At 42.3% G+C, this 16,551-nt stretch overlaps 1 protein-coding gene across 14 annotated transcripts in view; it reads left to right on the top strand.

Moving 5' to 3' along the window:
* plecb (plectin b) overlaps positions 1–16,551 on the top strand; it is a 130,207-nt gene that overhangs the window by 51,936 nt on the left and 61,720 nt on the right. For 2 of the 14 annotated variants that reach the window (XM_008431952.3, XM_008431951.3), the window contains exon 1: positions 12,232–16,314. The exons of 6 other annotated variants lie outside the window; for them this stretch is intronic. In XM_008431952.3, the coding sequence (XP_008430174.2) occupies positions 12,639–16,314 (3,676 nt within the window). In that variant the 5' untranslated portion in view covers positions 12,232–12,638. Of the gene's footprint in view, positions 1–12,231; positions 16,315–16,551 lie in introns of those variants that run through there. 6 more of the 14 variants (XM_008431955.3, XM_008431954.3, XM_008431953.3 and 3 more) reach the window with 5 other exon arrangements.

Genomic DNA, 16,551 nt, shown 5'->3' with positions numbered 1-16,551 from the left:
AAGTTTTCTCTTAGGAAACTGGTACTTCCTAAGAGAAGTTCCAGTTTCTCTTAGGAACCAAGTATGACCACAAATTACTATTTCTCTATTTTCTCTATAGATCAGTAATGTAACTTTCTAAGTAACAAAATATTGCCATTAAAAAAACACAAAAACAAGAATTTTCTCATAAAAAACAGCTGTTCCCCCCCCATGAGTAAAATCAACGATGATTTGGGACTTACACACAGGATGCATTTTTTTGCAAATTTAACTGAAAGAAATATAGGATTCTTCATTGGAAAAGTAGATTTTAACTCGGTATGTTTCGCACACCTCAAAGTATCTACAATAATCATAGTAATATAATAATACATAGAACTCCACATTGTCATGTAGCATTAAAATTTTTCCTCAAGATTTATTCAAAATAAAAAAAAAACTTCTATTTTCAATTGAATATTTGAGAAAAACAGTCAGATGTTCTGCAACGTGTTAGAATCAGTCTTTTTGTTTAATGTTGCCGTACACAGAGCTTTGTAAAGCCTACTAGTTGAGATCAATTTATTTTTATTATTACTTTTGTTAGGACCAGAGGTGATGTTCCACAATGTGAAGGAAAGTGCAGGCAGTGTTGTACCACTATTCAATAAAGCAGAACAAAACAAAGAAAAAAGGATTTAAGCTACTGAAGTGACATTTAAATGGTTCCCAGTGTAGCACTTGGTAATGTATATTGCTAAAACTGTCTGAAACATTGCCTAACTGTGTTAATAATCATTGCTCTGTTGTAAAGTTCCAGTTTTATCGTGTAATGTAGTTCTACCATCACACTGATAGGTGGCAGTAGCGCTCCATCGGATGTGAGAGAAGTGTGAGAAACCACACCCGTCCGCGCTAAAATCCACAAATACTTAAGATCCAATCAAAACGCACTGTTAGCTACATATTTTAATAGTTCAGTCATAAAATATATCTTAACATTCATAAATACAAGACACAACGGGGCGGTTTTTCCCACAAAAACGTAACTTGGAGTTCTGGTCCACAGAAAAATCTCTGAATTGGTGAATTTATAAATTTAATAAAACAATACAGTGACTTGCATGGTTAGTTTAACTTAGCCTGTGTTCTCTGCTGAATTAGCGTCACCGACTGCTAAATGCAGCAAGTTTCATGACGTAAGTTAATTCAGCTGCTGGTTTTAAAGACTTTGCAGTGACGTGTTCAACGTGTTTTATTTGCCTAAATCTCCTCTACTGTTAAAAAGTAGCAGCCTTAACAAACCGTTTGTATCCTTCTGCATAGGAGCGTTTATGTCACGGCAACCTGCTACATCTGATGTGTTTACGGTTCAGGAAAAAAAAAAAAAAAATCAGATTTTAAGTTTCCGACGGCCAATCACCGATCAAGTCAGGTGTTAAATCTCTCAGGTCTGTCCATCGAGTTGTGTGCCTTTCCATCTCTGATTGTTGATAACATTCCATCGCTGCTCCTTGTGTCTCTCTGCCCTGTTTTTGTTTGGGTACCAGGCTATAAAATATCTTCTCCTTAGCATCCACTACATGAAACGGCATGCCGGGTGCGTTTCTACTCTGCAAATTATAGTCCTGCTGCCGCGGCATGAAATAACTACAACATTCCCGAGGCCTTGCTTGAGAACATCTTGCGAAAGTGAGCAAAGGCTTTGCGCAAGCAGTCATATTATCATCACTCATCGCTGCACATGGCCTGTTGCATTGATTTCTCTCGGCAGATAAACCGTGTGAATTGAAAACTGTCTGTTTCTGCCGGTGCCTCGCGGCGACCTCACCTCCGGGTGGCGGAATGACCAAATTTCAAGGAGCGATCGTTCCCCGCTTCTTCGTCAGTTTACCTGAAAACCTAACCCTTACCTCATGTTTTTCTTAGCCTTTGTAATTTTTTTCTCCAAATACATCGATTAGAACTTAAACTTAAGAAGTTAACTGACCCTTGTTTTTTTTTTCTGCTGTAGTTTTTTTTTTTTTTTTTACTTTTTTTTCACTAGAGTCACAAGAACTCTCTCATGGTTGGTTTAACACAGAAATAGCTCATTTGTGGAAGACACGGATGATGGTGGTGAGTCACGTCACGGCTGTCTGTAGCTCGACTCCAGAGCTGTGGGAGAAAGGCCCTTTTCTCTGCTTACTCATTTAGTTACTTTACTGTATTTTTTTATTTTTTTTTGGACAGCAGTTTTCAGTCAGTTTTTCTGTTTCGCTCCGAGGACAGAAATAATGTCCTCGGATCAGATCATCCTCACCAGAACTGGGAGGGTTTTCTGGGAGTGAGTACAGTAAATCTAACCTCCTGGTGAGGATGTGTGGGATCTTAACTTTAGTCCGAGCAAACAACGCACCTGCGTTCTGTCTAATTAGCTGCTCATCAGGATCTTTGTCTAAAATTAAAGCCCAGCAGCCTCTTCAGGTTACAACACAGATGTCCACAAATGTGGCGCAGCGTCTCAAAGCCGGCAGTCTGGATGTTGTATCGGGTTTTTGTTGTTTGATTGCCGGTTGCCACTGGCAGCAGAAACGGCGCACATGCTCTGCACGGCCCTCAGTCGTGGACGGCAGGGCATATTATTTGCCTAACCTGCGGGCTGTGTCGCTACAGCAACCAAAGTATGACCGCTCCCAAGTGTAATTGCAGATGATGACTCATAGAGACAACTATTTAAGAACTTCCCTTTTCACACACACACACACAAAAAAGAAGAAAAAAAAACAAAGCATAGTTTGAATGTGTTTTAGTTGCACAGATGTGTTGGTTTCTGTGTTTCTGATTGGCACAGAGGGGCCGGCCCATGTTGGCAGCTGCTGGCAGAGCGGGCACACCCTGCAGCCATTTTACACCTTCCTCACTACCCAGAGTGAAGCTCCATTTTGTAAGGGCCAGTCTCTGTTTATATTTAAATATGATTTACATGGAATTATCCTTTGGGGAGGATTCATATCCTTTCAGATTTTTTTTCTAAGTACAATTGTTTCAGTAGACTCATCAGGAATATAGTCCAGATGAGTCTCGTTTTTCCAGATGACTTCAGTGCAATGTGTTTGGCTTTGGGCAGAAACACATTACAACCCAGAGTCACTTTTACCGTCTGTCCAGACAATTGAAACTCATTTAGAGACGCAAATGTTGGAGTTTTTCTTCTTTTTTTTTTTTTTTGACAAGACAGCTTATAGATTAATGTCTATTATTGGAAACTGTCGTTTATTTCTATTTTTAGGATTTAAAATGAAGATAAAGATAAAATTTAGCCCAAAAAAAAAAGGATGGAATGTTTTTTCAGTGGGACAGAACATTATGTGATAAACTTTAGAAAAGCACATAGAGTCCAGCCTAATGATGAGAAAATCTATGATGGCATATTAGGTCTAGGAAGTACCATTTTTTCTTTTTAATCTATACATTAACAAGGAGATTTCTGAGCATGAAAATTTGAGATGAATTAAAAACCTACCTTCGTTACTAAACATAACATTTAAAAAGTCAGCTGTCTTTTTTTCCTTCAGGGTTCACGTGCCCCTGGTGGCTCCAGAGCCCCTGACTTAGGGAGAAAGTTCCTTAAATAAAAGGGCTTTGCTTTGATCGTTTTTTTCAAGTTCCAACCATTAATATCAAACTATTATTAATGGCGACAATTTTCATCACTTTCACAATTTGCTCTAAGGAACTGAATATGAATTTGGCAGAATTGTGACTCATCTTGTGCAACCGTTCGGATGCCATATGCTTGAGTAACACCAACCGGTGAATATTTATAAAGGAAAATGATACATGGTTTACATTTGGATATGAAATATGAGCAACACAATTGCAAACCTACTACCCTGTTGCTCACCCAGTGACAACCGGGTGCTGGCACCAGGCTCAAAGTTGGGGTGAAAGAAAATATATATTAACTGGAAAATTATAATAGGTTGTACAGTACGGGCAAATAAAAATAATGATTAAAAATTGCATATTCAGATTAATAGAGCAAATTAGTCATTTTAGAGGAAAAAAATGTGCAAGAGTTTCTAGTTGTATCTATCACATAAAATTCTCATAAAATGCATTTAGGTTTGTGGTTGCAGCACGGAGCTCTAAATGTTACCTGAAGGCACCAGGACTCACTCTGCTGTAGGTTGTTTGCAAAGTGATGACGTCTCTACCAAAGATCTGCAATTGGAGTTTTCATCAGCGTTGTTTATACCTGACTCCAATTTTAAATGAACTCAGTGGTTTTTTTTTTTAACTTAGCAGAACGCTTAATTACCCCCCATAAACCTGAGGAATGAGAAAACAACAAACAAGGCCTAGAGCTGCTGATGGTTGTACGTTCCAGTTCCTCAGTGCTGCACTGAGGCCTTTGCTTCTTTGTTTTACTTTCTCTCTATCTCTATTTGGTGCCTTTGTTCTACTTCTCCTCCATTGTACACTCTTCCTCTCAATCTCCCAGTCTGAAATCTTGCTCCGTCTTTCGTGAACAAAGAGTCCAATGTGTGGCGCCCAGTGGCCGGTGCCAGAGCGAAGCGTGGGTTCCTTCAGATGCATGGGGACGCGGAGCGGGGTATCCAGGGCAGCAGAAAGGATGTGGTCCGTCCCGGCATGGGCCTCAGATTTATGGCGTGGATGTTCGTCTGAGTTTATAGGGACAGAGATGAAAAGATTCTCTTGTTCTTTCTCTCTCTTTTTTTTTCTCAAAAACACCCTTTCTCCCTCCTCACCCTGAAAACAACTCCCTTCTACTGCACATTTTTGCCCCGTCTGTGTGAGCATCCATTGGACGGGCGAGCGGGGGTCTCACTAGCGTGAACAGAAGCAGCAGTTAGCAGTGTGGTGAAAAAGTTGCAGAGGTGCTTTTTTTTGTTGCAGAAAATGTCAGTTCAAAGCTGGTGGGAGAGCGGAGATCCACTGGGAGATCGGTTCTGGCTCAGCCCTAAGAAAGGTAAGCGAATGGAAGTGAGCAATTCTCAGGATTGGTCACGCAGAAGGGGCGTGGTCTTTCATTTATTTATTTTATTTTTGCAAGCGATAATTTTCATTTCTTTCACAATTTGCTCTCTAAGGAACCGAATATGAATTTGGCAGAATTGTGACTCATCTTGTGCAACCGCACTGCAATCCTCTTGACTTCCAAATGGCGCAAGGCGTCTCTCTCTCTCTGTCTCTCTCTCTCTCTCTTTCTTTCTTTCCCTCGCCAAGCCCCGATCCCTCAGCGCCGTTTCAGCCCGAGCCGACGTGCGGCTCTCTCGCAGAAAAGGTCAAGAGAGAGAGAACACAAGAGCTGGTTTGGATTTTCTGTCCGGATCCAACTGCTGGAACTTGTTTACAGCACAAAGTGTTATTGTATTCACCAGTTGTTTGTGGAATTTACCACCGAGGTCTGACTTCAATTACGCTCATGTTAAAATGGAAAGGGGGGAGAAAAAAGATATTTGGCTTTTGTGCAATATTCCGGAGGAAAGACTGTAAGTGCTGGATAATGGCTTTAAATAGTGGAAGGGTGGAAGATTTCCGTTTGTGCTGACTCTCAGCCTTTACTTTAACTCCCAGCAGGTGGGCTGCAGTCCAGCTTTAAGGGCTGCTGGGAGTTTTGCATGGTTAAGTACACCTGGACACTTCAGCAGTCAGTGACACTAAGTAGGAACGAGACTTGGCAAACCTTGACTTTTCAAGCTTTTTTTTTTTTTTTTTTGTGACGGAATTTCTTTCCACTCTAGAAAAGGAGAGTCATTGTGATCCATGTCTTGTAGCACCAGGAGTTAACAGAGCAGTGAAGAAAGTATTCCCACCCTCCTTGTCCACCTGACGGGGCTGTTTCTGCTTTGTCACTCTTCAAAATTTCCAATCAAATTCGATATCAAATAATGAATTTCCTTGATTAGAAGCTTCTAAACCAACTTGCTTTCAATACCTAACCCGATCAAAATAGTTTTAACTCGACCACAATGGTGAATTTCAAGGCCTCAGTGGCATGTGTAAAAGCTTCTCGGTGGAGTTTAATTGCAAACTTTGAGTAGGCCACCCAAAAGACTTTCTTTCTTTTTTTTCTTCTTTTTAAAGGTTTTGGTGTGTTTCTAAGATTTGGTCTGTCGGCTATTCCAAGTGTGCTTGAGCTAATTTGAGCAGCGGCATGATCTCGTTCAGAACTTTCTCCTACAGATCAGATTTAATGGCTCCATCAGACATTTTTCCAAGGTTTCTTTTTTGCCAATGTTTTTTATTCGTTGTTGAAACATGACACGCTGACCTTCACTGAAGAAAATGACACCTGCACCACAGATGTTTTCCTCCGTTCTTTTTTCACCCCCTGGACGATCCACTGATGCAACATGTCACAGGGTTGTTCCATGTTTTCTGAGTTTTTGCTGTAACTGTACAGTACAGAAGTCAATGACTTCACCTATTCTTGCATTTCTTTTGAGTTTTTAAAATTTGCTTCATGCTGTCCGATTGGTTCAGCTTAGTGACTGTTTTAGGTCTGAGTTTGCATTAGGAACACAAATAAAAAAAAGGCAGAATGCTGAACTTGCTTTTATTCTCCGCTCATACAGCAATCACTTCTTCTTCTTCTGACGTCAGTTTCAGCTTCATGTTACAAAAGCTGAAGCTTAATCCTTTCCACATACAACGCCACATTGCCATTTTTTGCCCCTTTTCTCAGTAGCAACGGTTACACGAACATTTCTTCGGGAGAAAACGCTTGTCTTGCTCCAAAGTTGCACTGAAAACATTCAAGTAACTAAAGGTATTTATGAGACAAGTAAAGCCTAGCTTGGCAGAACCGCAAGAGCAGTTCCTTCAGTGGTTTGATTGATTTCAGAATGTTTAGCAGCAGAGCAAGGCTTCCTCTGGCGTTTTTAGCTTTCCGTTTTCATCTCAACCTTCCAAGAGTTGATTATTTCTTCTTGCAACAGACTGAGAAATGCCAAAGACACCTCTTTCACCGCCTACTGTCAGACAGTGCTGCTTTGTTTGGAGCCGTACCACAGTTAACCCCGCTTCTAACGATTTACAGTTGCGTTTAGAGAGCTTTATTTTTCTCTTCTGGTCATAATTCTTCTGCCTGTTCATAGCACGTAAACATCTCTAAAGCCAAAATTTATGCTAGCAGGATCTGGGTCTTCTGCCAACCATGTGCTGCCCAAATGGCTGTGACTGTGCAGACTCTTGCTTGCCAACCGACAGTCATGTAGAGAGATAGTAGGAGATTTTAGGCTAACTGGATAGATCAATGCAATTATCCCAAGGGTAGATAAAGAGGTCAGTCTATAGCAGAAGCTAATGCTTTATTCTTCTAGTGTTTCAAAGGCTAACATCTCTCCCTGTTAAATTCTTATCCTGGCGTCATGCACACCTGTTCGGACATAGGTTAATGTTTTGAAGTTGGGATGAATGCTTTGTGTTGTCTCTGTGACGATCCTACAATAGTTAGGTCATAGATTTGTAATAGTGTTGTGCAAAAGTAGTCATATCCTTTACACTGTTTCATATTTTGTAAAAAATGAGTCAGATAAACTCAATCTATTTTCACATGATTTGATGTGATAGACCAACAGAAATGAGCATGTAATTGTGAAGTGCAGCAACATTGATGCAGGGTTTTAAATAAGTGCCATGTGCATTTGTATTCAGTTCTTCAATTTAGCTGCAGAATGTAACTTTTGTATAAAAAAAAAGTTTTTTTTGTTGTTTTTTTTTTTACATATTTGTTGAAACTGTCACTACATCACGACAGTATGGTATGAGAGATATGATCTCAGAAAAAAACCTTAGCTCCTCTGTTGTCTCCCAGTGCTTTCAGTACTAGAAACGGTCCATCAGAGGCAGAAGTGTCAAGCACAATCTTGTGGTGTTTTCTTGTATGCTGCAGCTACCATAGCCAGTTTTGAATGCTAAAGCTAGTTAGCATAGCCACAATAATAGCAGATAAATGGTTTTCCTGTTATGGTAAATTGTTTCTCCCCCATTAGCATATTTAGCAGCGAGTACATGAGGTTGATGGACAGCGCTGAGACTTTTCACAGCCACTCTCATAGTCACAAGTTCTTCACCCAAATCAAATAATTTTAAATGTTATGAAAATGATTCTGACTACTGCTGGGTTGTTTCTATTTGAAGTATATTTTTGATCTGTTACCTCAAGGAAACGCCTCGTTGTGATTTTTAACTGACTTTTTCTGGGCACCCGTTAAAGAAATGCCTCAAAATGTCACTTCCTATGTCAGCTTACATGAGTTTTTGCTGAAATATAAATGGCCTTCCTGACTTAAAATACATTTCCTTACAAGGATCCCCAAGTTTAGCACATTCACGCATCAGTTCTGTCTGGGGCAACACCTGTCCCATTGGGGGAGGGGTCACGTGCCTCACCAGTCCCACTCTTAGGACAGGCTCCTTAAATTAGAATAGGCTTTTCATCTGGATGAAAAGTGAACGCGTGCACATTGCAGAAGCATTCATCACCTCAACAGAAATGCAAGTCATGATTTTTAGACATCTGTTCATGTTCATGTCTTGACCAACTCAGTTATAACCAAATGTTGATGATTAAACTATCCTAGCCAACTTACAAATAGCTAGCTGATGGAAGTAGAACAGAAAAGTCATTCTCCAGAATCAGTTTAAGAGATAAAAAAAAGTTATCATCTCTGTTTATAAGGTATGAATATGTTTTGAGTGAAACCACCTGTACTACAAGTTCTTTGATATTGATGAAATTCCTGTGAAAACAGTTACATGTTCTGAAATCTTTATCTTCCTTATGGCTAAACATAACCATAAATGTGTTAGGTTGTTGTTGTTGGGTAAACCACATTACTGAAAGTAGTTCAATGAAGTTTTTTGTTGTGAGGCGTATTTGCTGAGCTTTACTTTTTTAGTGGTATGCCTTGGGTCTGATATCAGGAGGGACGACACACCATTGAACACCCCAAGCAGCGGGCCTTTACTTTGGGCAATTTGCCATCTTCAAGAAGGTGGTGGTGACAAGTCTATTCTGGGACATGGGGAGGTCTGAATCCGCAGAGCCAGACTCCTAACTGGGAAGTTGCTCAGATAAGCCATTGTCCTTTTATCTGTTCAGTCAATTACGTCATGTTTCTTTCAGTTTTGCGTTTGTTGCTGTAATACTTGTTTATGATGTATAATGTAATAGTTATGCTTATCTTGTATAATGTAATAACTAAGCCAGCCTGAACAGATTAAAACAGATACAGAAAAGAAGTGGACAGATAATGACATCTGAACCTACATTGTACCTAGATTTTACTGATCTGTTTGACATTGACAGTCTTAATGGATGTTGAGATTTCTTCTTAACCAATCACTTTAGATAATTTCACCTTAAACTTGCTCCCAACTATTGCAGCTAACCAAAGAGTTGGCGGAACAAAGACCAGAATTAATCCGCAGTGGTATTTTCTTTTAATTCTGTCTATGCGACACAGTTTGATGGAAACTGTGTCGGGGCTTTTTAGCTGTAGTAATGGTTATATAATGAACGCTGTACTCGGTGTCATAAAATGGTTCTGTCGTACCCAGATAGACACTAAACAGCCTCAGGTTGTTGTAAATCTTCAGACGAGCTGGCCTTATCCCACGCCCATCAGCCTTCAAAATGTCACCCAGCAATGTAAAGCCATGAAAGATGTGTAAGAGGAACAGAATGTTGTGCCTACAATGAATCAGCCATCATTCCACAATGTTAAGCACACCAAGGCATATGTCTAAATATCTCCCACAACTAAAGAAGCTACCATAGGCTGAAGTTCAATGGCAGAGACAGACAGGATGTGTGTACTGCACTTGTCCATGACAGGGTTCCTTTAGTGTTTATGTCTCAAATTTACAATGCCAGTAGGTCACACAGACCTCTTTCATCATTTTAATGTCCAAAAATCAGTTGACCAACATTTTACACACGGGACAAGAAGCCCTGTGTGTAAAATGTCCAAACACACTCACAGTAATGGACTGTATATAACAGTAAACAGCAGATAATTAAGCAAAATTGGTTTGTTTACAATATTTGGGCATGGCAATATGAAGGCCTTACAGGGATATTATAGGAAATAAATAAATATTTTTTCTTGTGCGAACCAAATAGTTTCACATGCACATCAGACAGCATCTTGTGCGCAGTAGATACTATCTGCTATGCACAAGATGTGTGGTGCACACCAGAAAATATCTGATATGCACGAGAAAGTGTTTTTTTCTTTTTTCTTTCCCTCAACATCCCTTTAGATGCTCCTTAAGGGGATGCCCACAGTGTACAAAATTACTGCATGCATTGTAAATAAAAAAAACCGACCTAGCAAAACAACATCTTCACTATCTTGCCACTGGAATGAGGGTGGATGAATGGGGACAAAAATAACACAAACCAGTTATAAATTGCATGCATAATCAGTTTTCTGTTACACAGAATTCCAACTTTGATTTCTTTCCAGATTAGTTCATCTATTAAATCAGAGAGCTCAGCCCCTTACAATGGATGCCACTGTATCATTAAAATATGAAAGTCTCAAAGTTCACACATCATCTAGTTTTGCATTAACAACCAGGTAGATATTAAGCAGTTTTGTGCACAGCATGCCAGAGGACTTTACAATCAAATAACCGACTTTACCGCTCAGCGACGTGCCGAAATAAAGTTTGAAATCTTTAACAAGCCCGTCTATGATTAAATTGAATGTCATAACCTGTCACCTACTCAACCTCTTCTTCACTGTCAGGTCAGGCCATCTCTGTCTGACAAGTCGGTGAGGAAATTCTTGTTTCGCAATGTCAGAATGTCTTTCTGGTCTAATAAGCACACCTGAGAATTCCTGTCTTCATCTACTCCTCCCATTCTTTTGTAGTTTTGCCTTTACATGCATATTATGAAAAAATAAATCATATCTGCTGTAGGTGGATTGTTTTTGGATGTGGCCTAAGGCATCAACTCTGAGTCTGACTCAAAAGCATGTCAGGCAACCTAATAGCGTCAAATAGATTGTTTTTATAAGAAAAAAGGATTTAAACTAACTTATGATAACTGAAAGTGTGTTCAGCTGTCTGTTGGTTCTGTGCTGTAGACTGGAGAGAGAGAAAAACGTATCTCCCTCTGACTTGGCCCGCTTTATTTGACTGTTGCCATGGTAAGCAAAAGGCAAAACAGTGTTTGGATGTGTAATGGAGGGGTTTCCAAAAAAACAGCAGGAGGAACTGCATTATTGCTTTGTCTCTCATTCACCGCCACTATAATTTTACTACCAGATCACTGTGTTGGTGTCCAGTGCCGTCTGCTTACAGTAAATCCCCGTCTTCTCCATGCGAATGAACACGAGCTGCTCCGCTCCGAGCCAGCAGTTGTCAGCTACCCTTCCAGTTTTTCTGGCTGGGGGGACGGGACACTTTCTCTGACACACAGAGAGACGAACAGGAGACAGATGTACAGAGGAGAAACGGGATCTTGGGGATGGAAATCGGATATCTGGTTCCAGGCGGAGCAGGAGAAGGCATCGCTATAATGCGCAGCTCTTTATTTAGTTTCGAGAAAGAAAAAAAAAACTGGTTTACAAGTAGATGCTCTAAAGTTAGCGGTTTGAAGCAGAGACACAACTTTAGGCTGCTTTACAGGCTGTTGCATCAGTTTAATGCTGAGCTTTAGGAAATACCGTGTGCTGCTTCTTATGGGGACCTGGACCCCCTCAACACACACACACCTATAGATAGAAGTACACTGTTAGTCATCTAGGCAAACTTAGTTTTTGAATCATTGCATACCTCGTCCTTATAAAACACACATTTACAGATGTACGCCTCATTTGTCTGTTTATTTAAAGAAGCCACACCTTAAACTTTGTGTGTGGAAACCATGTAGTGTTACCTGATGTGGAAATGTGTAACGCATGTGTGTGTGCATCCAATCGACCCAGGAGGGTCATCTTGTTTTATCCTCACTATCTCTCTGACACATTCGCCGGACGGTCGTATGAGACAGCAGCGGGCGTGTGTGTGTGTGCATGTGTGTGTGTCAGCTGGCTAGAGGTGTGCATGTGTGCGCTGAATCGGAGGCGTGTTTTCCTCTGTGGGTGGGTTTCTCTCTGTGAAAGTCAGAACAGCAGAACATGTGCTTGTGCACACTTTTTTAGACGTGCTTTGCTGCACTCGTTTGACTCTAAATCGTTCTTGATTTATTTGGAGACAACTTTCCCCCCCCTGCTTTTTTTGTTTTGTTTGTTTTAGTGAGAATCTTTTTCCTTGCCCACTTTTTTTTCTTCTTCTAAGAATAAGAAGGTAGGTGGAGTCAGACTGCGAAGTGCGCTTCACTCCCTCCCTCGCTCACACGCGCTGCCTTTCTTCCATTCTGTCATTGCCCTCTCGGCAGAACTGAGACTGTCCATGCCCGGCCATTCTAAGTGAAGAGGGGACAGCACACTTTTTGACTTTTTTTGAAAAAGAGGAATTTTCTATTTTTTCACAAATAAAGGATCAGCAAGCCCACGAGGAAGAGACAGTAAGAAAACTAATGCTTTCATCTTTCAACTTACTTTAAATTCAGTTGAGAAGCACATGACAGCTGGTTTTTCCACTGGATTCTTTACTACAAGTGATTGACTTTTTTTTCTGTTATTATATTTCAACTGACTTAAAGCACAATGGTTGCTGGAATGCTGATGCCGATGCATGAACTAAAAGCCATCTATGAAGTATTATTTCGAGATGGCGTTATGGTGGCCAAAAAGGACAAAAGGCCTCAGATTAAGCACCCGGAAGTACGAGACGTGACCAATCTCCAAGTTATCCGTGCTATGGGCTCTCTGAAATCTAGAGGTTATGTACGGGAAACATTTGCTTGGAGACATTTCTACTGGTACCTGACCAACGATGGCATTGTTTACCTGCGTGACTACCTCCACTTGCCCGCTGAGATTATTCCAGCTTCTTTGCAGAGGGTTAGAAAACCAGCTGCTACTCTGGCCGTTGCTCGTCGCGCTGCGCAAGTCCAGTCTGTGCAAGGCCCTACATCCTACGTTCCCAAGCCAGGTCGTAGGGACGAGGCTGAGAGCCAAGAAGCATTAGCTGAACGCCGAGGCTACCGCTATAAAACGATGGATCCAGGAGAACGAGGGAATTACACCGATAGGACCCCTAGGTTCAGGGGCCGTCCACTTACTGAGGAACCAGTGAGGCCAAAGTCGTCACTGGAGGCTAGGGACCAGCATCAGCCTCTCTACAGGAGAGGAGCCAGCTTCAACAGCGAATCAGTCAAAGAGGTGGAAAGCACCAAAAGATTCACTCATCAGGGGCCTAATGTGAGAAGTGAAAGGCAGGTAGTGTCACAGGAGAGAAGAGTGTTGGATGCTCAGAAGATGAACTCCAGTCCTGTTCCACTTCAAACAGCAGCTATGATGCAGGATGAGTCCCAGGTCTCTCTGATCTCCTCCTCAGTGGCCTTACCATTAGCTGTAACTGCAGCCGGTGTGGCTGCAGGTGCAACACCGTCAAAGATGGCAGTTAGCTCGTCTGCTGCTCAGAAAAGTGTCAAAATTACAAATGTTGCAAAACGGGAGGTTTCTTCTTTGAAATTCACTGAGGAGATCAGTCCGTCGGTAGCCGAGCTTCCGAGTGGGGACGCCAAAGAAGACGAAGCAAAACCGGCTGATGTCACGGTACAAGAATTGCCAATGCCCAAACCGGTTCTTACAACGGAATGCGCTCATGAAACTTCCAAAGTTTATTCTGGCTCTGTCACCTCTGGAAACATTAGGCCGGTTGATGCTGATCCTAAAAAGCAAGAGAAAGAGGAAGTTATTGATGAGTCAGTTAAGGCAACTGAAAAAAAGACCCAACCCCTGGTGAAACCTGAAGCAGGCGGTAATATCAAAGAGAAAACTGCCAAAGTCAACAAGAAGACCACCAAAACCAATAAGGCTAACCAGACCAGCAGCCCATCATGGACCACTGATGAAGCAGATGTTATCCCCAAGATCACAGTGACTCAAGAACCCATCCAGGCAGAAGTAAGTTCACCAGTTCTCACTGCAAAGCCTAACACTAAGGAGCTCCCTCCTAAAAGGGCACAGGTAGCAGAAACCTCATCACAGGAAGTTAACACTACTCCCAAAACTGCACCTGCTTCAGCATCTCAGACAAAACAGGAAGATCCACAACTGATCCAAAAGAAGTATGTTGCAACAGAGATGATCGTTAAACAAAAGGAAAGTTATCTAACAGAGGTGCCACATGTCAAAAAGGATGAAACGGTGTCGTCACCAGAGGCCTCCAAAGTTTTAGGGCAGGACCTTAAAGCGCAACCTGAAGTAGGCGGTAATATCAAAGAAAAAACTGCCAAAGTCAACAAGAAGACCACTAAAACCAATAAGGCTAACCAGACCAGCAGCCCATCATGGACCACTGATGAAGCAGATGTTATCTCCAAGATCAGAGTGACTCAAGAACCCGTCCAGGCAGAAGTAAGTTCACCAGTTCTCACTGCAAAGCCTAACACTAAGGAACTCCCTCCTAAAAGGGCACAGGTAGCAGAAACCTCATCACAGGAAGTTAACACTACTCCCAAAACTGCACCTGCTTCAGCATCTCAGACAAAACAGGAAGATCCACAACTGATCCAAAAGAACTATGTTGCAACAGAGATGATCGTTAAACAAAAGGAAAGTAATCTAACAGCGATGCCACATGTCAAAAAGGATGAAACGGTGTCGTCACCAGAGGCCTCTAAAGTTTTAGGGCAGGACCTTAAAGTGCAACAGGTCATCCATTCATCTCTCTCCACTTGGAAGGATGCTGCAACAGAGGAGGGTAAAGATACTAAACAAGCAGATGAAGGGATCCCCAAATCCAAGAAAAAGAAAAAGAAGTCTCCAGGTGAGATTTCCAAGATCACTGTTGAACAGGATCAACCTCAGTTAAAGGCAAAGGAGAAAATGTCAGAAAACGACTCCCAGGAAGTGAAGGTAGAAACCTTCCATAAGAAAACAGTAATTACCTCTGAGCTCCTAACTGTGTCTACCTCTGTAAAGACAGAAGGGGAAGCCAAAACAGACAGTGACCGTAAAAAAGCTGACGATCAGCAAAAGAAGGAAACATTTACAAAAGCTAAGATGAAGTCAGATGATGTCCCACCTGCAGCAGCTCCTGCAGCTGTTCAAGCAAAAGATAAACCTGAGGAAATCACTGTCACTGCCACCACTCAGGAACAAATGTCTCCCAAATTACAGGCTGCAGCCCCTGACATGGGCCCAGAAAACTCTCAGGAAATAACCGTTTCCAATGTGGAAACAGTGACTGTGCAGAAAGTGAGTCAGGTTGAGCTCATGCGAGAGAGCGCGAAACTTGAGGAAAAAATACCAGCGGACCAGTCAGACTCTGAGAAAGTAACTGCTGAGGCTACATCCCAACAGAGCACAGAGAAAGTTGCAGACAAGCAGCCAAAGGGGAAGAAAAAAGGGAAAAAACAGGTTAAGGTGTCACAAGAGGAAGAAACCATAAACACAAAGTCTGTCCCTACGACTGAAGGAGAAACACTGACATCCATAACAACACTGCCTAGGGATAGCCCGGCTGTGGCCTTTGAAATGACAGGAACTAAAGTTTCTTCAAAGATGACTCCTGAAAGAATGTGCAGTGAGGAAGTCGGGCAGGCAGCAGCTGTGCTCTCTGAGGCCCCAACAGACAAAGGGGAGGTGGAGCCAACGCAGCCCTCTGCAGAAAAAACCAAGCGGGAGGTTCCGAAAGCAAAAACATCTTCCAGTGCGAGGAAAGCACCCGCACCCGAAGATTTAGCGTCAGCTGAGGCACAGGCCAGCCCTCTCTCCAGGCAAGAAGAGCCTCCCAGAGTTGCACAACATTCAGCCAGGCAGGCAGCAGAGTGCAGCACACGGGAAAGGCTTTCTGTCTCGGAGGCCTCAGAGCACGAAGAAGAGAAGAAGAGGGACTTGTCGGAGGACACACCCTCTGCCACTGCCACACCCGCGGCCCAGCCTGACCAGCCTCACCTGGGGGACACCAATAGAGCCGACACAGACGAGGCCAATATGAGGAAGAAAATAGTAGTGGTGGAGGAGATAGTTGAGGTGAAGCAAATCGTTAGCCCTGAGGCGACCGGGCAGCAGTCACCTCCCCCACCTGTGAAGAGGGCAGAGGAGGAGGAAGACGAGGAGCTGGACCTAGATGTTCTGGAGGAAATTGCCCTAGAGCGAGCTCTCTTGGCCGAGGTTGCAAGGGTCAAGGTGCAAGGGGCTTCACCTGACGCCGACTGGGACCACTCACTGGCGGAGCCAGAGGAAAAGACATGGCCCAACTTCTTTGAAGGTTTGTTTGAATGCATGTCAACTGACCTACTTCCTGCACTGTCCTAATCTGTCTGCGCACGTCATGGAGGGTTTTTTTTGCAGTTAGGAATCCCACCTTTCTTTTTTGACATGTGGGAGGTCTTAGTTAAGGTTTTTTGATGACAGCTCTGTTGCTGCTTCAAGCAAACACAATTTACAGTTTTCTTTCCTCGTTTATAGTAGGGAGGAAAAAAAACCTACTTCTCAGTCTCCATTA

The sequence above is a fragment of the Poecilia reticulata genome, chromosome 16 (genome assembly GCF_904066995.2).
Source record: "Poecilia reticulata chromosome 16, P_reticulata-male-v2, whole genome shotgun sequence".
Taxonomy (NCBI): Eukaryota; Metazoa; Chordata; class Actinopteri; order Cyprinodontiformes; family Poeciliidae; genus Poecilia; species Poecilia reticulata.
Note: the sequence above shows the minus strand (reverse complement) of the source record. Positions and strands in the feature narration are given on the sequence as shown.